Source organism: Phaethon lepturus, unplaced genomic scaffold, assembly GCF_000687285.1.
Source record: "Phaethon lepturus isolate BGI_N335 unplaced genomic scaffold, ASM68728v1 scaffold9861, whole genome shotgun sequence".
Taxonomy (NCBI): domain Eukaryota; kingdom Metazoa; phylum Chordata; class Aves; order Phaethontiformes; family Phaethontidae; genus Phaethon; species Phaethon lepturus.
Window position 1 is genome coordinate 1 of NW_010516936.1, and position 5,864 is coordinate 5,864.

Below are 5,864 nucleotides of genomic sequence, written 5' to 3' on the forward strand. Positions count from 1 at the left end.
ATAAAGATATTAAGTAAGACTCCAATAAGCAAGAATTGGTGTGTGGTACTTCTATCTGTATAACTATGGTTAAGATCCCTCAGGCAAATAAAATAGTCCATGTCAGTAGGATGAAAAGCTCTAGAGACTGTGCCATGGACTTTGCTGAAAGGACAAGCCACTGCTTTAAAACATTTGAAAATACGTGAGATTCTGGAAACTTGGAAATAAAGTTCCAAAAAAAAAAAAAAAAATGGGGAAAAAGTAAGGTATTACTTGAAATAAATTTCCCCTCATTGTTGTAGTGAACACAGAATTCTTAAATATCTTTTCTTCCCCTCAGTAATTTAAAAATAACCCACATATCAGAGCAAGTGCTTGTTTTAAAAATCCGTTACTGTTTCAGTAACAAAGTTAGACTTACAACCAGAACTGTGAACAAAAATAGATTCAGCTGGCCAAAATCTGTTCCCTAAAACCCAGGGGAGTTCTGTCCACTGATGATCTAGATAGAACTAAGTAGATCGCAGATTCATTTCTTAGTGAGTATGTGACTGTATAAGAGCAATATTTTAGAATGTCTCAGAAGCACATGCAGAACGTCAATGGTTTAGATACTAGTTTATCCAACTCTTACTAATCTACTAATTTCAGTTATAAGTAATTCTTCATATCTTATGTTTGAGCCATTGCGTATCAAGATACAAAATCAGATGAATTTACTTTCAGGGTACATGACTTTTGATTTGTGAATATCCTAAAGCACTCTGTCTGTATAACTCATTTTCATTTCTGCGGATATCCTTTGATAATTCTCTCCTTGACCTGATTTCTCTTCCTTTTTTATTTCCCCAAGCAGAACTGGTTGGAAATCTTTCAAAATGTAAGTGAAAACCAAAGATTTTTCTAAGATGCAAATGCTTTCCATTTCCTGACCAGTTCCACCATAGATGCCTTTCTTCTGAAGTGTATTGGTATTTCCTTTCCTCCCATTTTTCAAAGTGATTTCTTTTTCTCACCTTTCTGTGGTCTTCTGTTTTTCTTTGTCATCAACCCTATTTGCAGTCACTCCTTGTGGGATGCTAACCCCATAGTAGTACACCTTCTCCCAGGACATTGATTCTGTAATCCTGGGGCCTTTCATTTTATTTTTATGCTTTTTTGAAAGGATTGGGATCTGCAGCAAGTCCCACAGACAGAACTTTTAAATCCAAATTATAGCCTGTCATGGTTTAGCCCCAGCTGGCAACTAAGTACCATGTAGTCACTCGCTTACCTACCCCCCCACCTAGGTGGAACGGGGGAGAGAATCGGAAAAAAAGCCAACTTGTGGGTTGAGATAAGAACAGTTTAATAGGACAGCAACAGATGCGGAAACAATAATAATAAATACTGATAAAGGAATATAAAAAACCAAGTGATGCACAATGCAACAATTGCTCACCACCCAGTGATCGATAGCCCATCCCCGAGCACCGATTCCCACCGCTGGCCAACCCAGTTTATATACTGGGCATGATGTTATACGGTATGGAACATCCCTTTGGCCAGCCTGGGTCAGCTGTCCTGGCTGTGTCACCCCCAGCTCCTTGTGCACCTTCCCGCTGGCAGAGCATGGGGAGCTGAAAAGCCCTTGACTGAGTATAAGCACCACAACTGCCCAGCAATTGCTAAAAACACCAGTGTGTTATCAACATTATTCTCAAACCAAATCCAAAACACAGCATATACCAGTCATCAGGAAGAAAAACCAACTCTATCCCAGCCGAAACCAGGACAAACCTTTTGCTTTTACCTTTATGTAAAAGCAAACACTACAGACTCAAGAGCAGGGCAAATCAGGGATGTCTTTTTGGCATGTGGTTGCTCTGCTCCACGGAACTGTAGCTTTCCTTTTATTGATGGTCTCTCAATATAAACTAGCAAACAGGAGTAGATCTAATAACATGAAAATGAGCACCTTGATTTAAATCTTGTCTGTTAGAAGCCTTGTTCACTAATAACTTAGTCAGTAGGAATCTCATTTGAGTTCCCACCTATTCTGTCCTGTGTTTGTTTCCTTGGAGCAAGAATTTAGTGCTATTTTTTAATGGAAAATTAGTAGCATGTGATTGTTATTGAGCCACATTGCTCTGACTATTAACTGCCTAGTAAAATCAAGTAACATTAATTTTATGCAAATATATTATAATTTTTAACATCTTCAAATGTAAATTTACCCTAAAAATGAAGAATCTGTCACTTAAAATGCATCACATGCTTCCTCGTAATGACTGATCTTAAGGAGTTGGTTATAAATTCACCTTACAACTAGTTTAGTATGGGTGATTTCTTTAAAGCATTTGGCATCCTCTAATGACAACCCCTGCAGTGGCAAACCATCACAGTGTAAATGCAGCTGGCTTGCTGCACAATCATGAATGACATTGCATTTAGTTATTAATAATTGAAGGAGCTTTGTGTATTCCTTCTGGGTTCTGTATATAATTTATGGATCATAAAGCTACTCGAAAATCTAGGGGAAAATAATTTTGTTGAGCAAAAGAGGTTGGCAAGAGGCTTTCTTTGCTAATAACTGGGCCATCTATTATATACATTTCTTTGAAAATACTGTAAATAAGAACATTCGGAATGACTGATTAATTTGCTACCTTCTAGCGTTGTCCTGTCACTGGCTCACAAAAGCCTGTTTCTTATTTCACCAAGCTCTACAGACAAGAGCATTTAGATGAATAGGAACTGTGGAATTATATACCACTCTCATATTTTCCACCTTTCAGCCTTACCTTTCCGAAATGGGTAATGCTCTGCTGTTTCTTCTGTAAAGAAAAAAGACATGAGGTCCATTCCCCGAAAGCTAAAGCACTTTCCCATTTTTTAAGTAGAAGAGCAGTCATACTCTGGACGTGCCACTGTGCCATTCCTCTTAAGAAATATCTATGTTCAGTGCGTGTATTTAAGAAAAGGTTTTAATCCAATACAGCCATGAGTGTGCAAAAGAACTGTAGTGATAGCATGAAGATGGCAGGACTAGATTTTAAAGTTTATCGTGTGATAGTTTAACTAGTCTTGCTTGTTTAGGGTTTTTTTTAACTGATAGAGGGGTTCAAGGCTAGTGAGCTGGCGGGTGGCAATGATGATGCGTTTACTCAATGATGAGCATCCTCTTCTCAGTTTTTTTCAGCAGCAATTAAGCATTGCACAGGGTCAGTCCCTTCTTTAATAGACTTGCAAGTATTGTATTCTGTATTGTAAAGTCAGTGGGAATGCTCTAATATTTTCCATTGCAGAAGAGGACACTGTTCGTTTTTAAATATATCATGTTGCAGTAGTTCCCACAGCGTAGAGTGCCATAAAACCAAAGGGGAAAATGACAACTTCTAGAGCAAAACCAGCATTATTTTTTTTCTATTGCTTGTTTTTAAAAACATTTTAATATTTTCTAGGCAGCTAGTGGCTTAAGATTATATTGCCTTGAAGATTATTCATAAACTGATTACAATCAGAAATATGACTGGACTACTACCTGGGCACTCTACGTAGTTTCTCCCTCTGTTGGAAAGAGTCCTAGCTGGAAACATCTTTGAGAGGAGGCAAAGAAGTACTCCAGAAAGCTAGCGTCTCTTCCCCACACTTTTGATAGTACCATTTTATATGAAAAAGGGGAGAGGATATTTGTGCAACTCATCAGAGTTTATTTAATATCCAGGCAGTAAAATAATGAGGATTTTTCCTGTTTAATTTTTTTTTAAGAGTAAACTATTAATTGGACTCTTCAGACATTATTTATTTGTGACCATCCCCTACTCGTCCTGCCTCTTGTGCTGTTATGTGTCATTTGGCTTGTTTTATGTGTGGAATCAATCCACAAGCGATTTGAGTCAGGCTTTGAAACCAGCCTGCATGGACATTATTTTCATAGTCATAATTTTAGATTATCTGTCAGTTGGCTTGGCTTTATCATCTTTTGCACTGAAGTAGGATCACATCTCTGTGGCTTCTAAGACTGCTTTGATTTGTTTTTACAGGAATGGAATAACAAACTGCCGGATGCGGACAGAAAGCGAACAGTCCTGTGGCTCTCCAGTTGTTAGCGGTGACCCAAAGGAGGATCACAACTACAGCAGTGCCAAATCTTCCAACCACAGGAGCACATCACCTGCTAGTGACTCCGTTTCCTCTTCCTCTGCTGACGACCAGTATGAATTTGCAACTAAAGGTAGCCAAGACAGCAGTGAAGGAAGTGAAGTTAGCTTCCAGAGCCACGAGAGCCATAGTGAAACAGAAGAGGAGGACAAAAAGCAAAATCAGAAGGAGACCAAGGATTCTTTAGCTGACAGTGGGTATGCATCCCAGCACAAGAAAAGGCAACATTTAATGAAGGTGAAAAAAGTACCAAGTGACACACTGCCTCTTAAAAAGAGACGTACAGAAAAGCCTCCTGAGAGTGACGATGAGGAGATGAAAGAAGCAGCAGGATCACTCCTGCATTTAGCAGGAATTCGATCCTGTTTGAACAACATCACCAATCGGACGGCAAAGGGGCAGAAAGAGCAAAAGGAAACCACAAAAAATTAGAACAAATCAATGATTTGTTTGAACTTACAAAGTTTTGTTTCAGCACGTCAGGTGAATTCTAATGATTTGTGGCAATATCAGCAATTTTTTCCTTTTCTGTTTTTCTTTCTATTTGTTTTTGTTTTGGTTTTTTCTTTTTTTTTTTTTTTTTTTTTTTTGGACCCTTAAGATTTTTATTTTTAAAGGAGATTGAAGCCATAGAACTCATACTGACACTCAGCTAATTTACAAAAGCTTTTCATTACCTGAAGACAAAAAGTTAACAAAAAAATAAGCCAAAACTGCCATTGCTTTCTCCAGCTTGTCAAAAATGCATGGTTGAATACGCAGTGACATCAACTTTAATGTGATGGGAGTAAAATTGGGCACTTGGAAATCCCTCTTACACTAGAAGAGCTGTGCATAATTTAGTAATCATTCAGGCCTGGCCCTTAAGAATTTTTTTTTAATGGCCTTACAATTGGGTTAGAAGTGAATGTGAATAAAGAGATTTGGGGGAAGGAGGAGGCGTGTACTTCTCAACACCAAACCAAGAACCATCTAGTGGCACATGGATACATTGTGCCATAGAAGTCTTTGGACAGCCACTGGTGGCAACTGCGCAAACCATAATGCACTTTTAGTGCTTCACGTACTAGATGTGGCTCATAATGTGAAGACTGATAACTTAAGTTTGGGGGAATCTGAACTATGTATGCAATGGGTTTCAGTGAAATAATGAGAAGAAAATGGGGGGGAGGCACTGTTAGTAGCATCGTTAATCATTGAATTCTGTCTTCTATATTAAATTAAAAGAATGTTCAAAAAGCCATAAGCCCGAAGATTGGCACTGCGTGCAAAAAATAATAGTAATAGGGAAAAACAAGCTATGTCTTCTAAACTGCCTGAGTGAAAAGCAATCAAGTCTAAGAAAAGACAATAGATATTAAGGAAGGAAGTACATCAGAATCTTTTTCTGTGGATCAAATCCTTGATCTAACTGGGGAAACAAAGCTACAAAACCTGCCATTACTAGTATTCTATATTAAAAAAAAAAAAAAAGAAAAAGCAAAGCATATTGGTGAACAGTAAAATTCAGAAGTTCAACAAAAGAGCTCCTATGCTGCCCTCAGAAATGAGCATGCAGTTACTGTCAGTCAGGATTCATCTGTGCAAAAATGACAACAGATTTCCAGATTCAACTAGCGTAGCCAGCAGAAGAAATTTGATCCACATTGCATGGATTCCTTTTTGGGGGGGAATACAAAAAGCAAACAATTTTTTTTTATTCAAAGATGACAAAGTTCTTGTAAGGTAAATAATGTATT

At 38.0% G+C, this 5,864-nt stretch overlaps 1 protein-coding gene across 1 annotated transcript; it reads left to right on the top strand.

Annotated features, from left to right (window-relative positions):
• Positions 1-838: 838 nt before the first annotated feature.
• LOC104627840 (forkhead box protein N3-like) lies at positions 839-4,572 on the top strand (the record flags this gene model as incomplete). The annotated part of the gene is made up of 2 exons (XM_010296220.1): positions 839-862; positions 4,008-4,572. Coding segments are annotated over 2 exons (574 nt in total), but the record flags the coding sequence as incomplete, so codon positions are not given.
• Between the last annotated feature and the right edge of the window lie 1,292 nt (positions 4,573-5,864).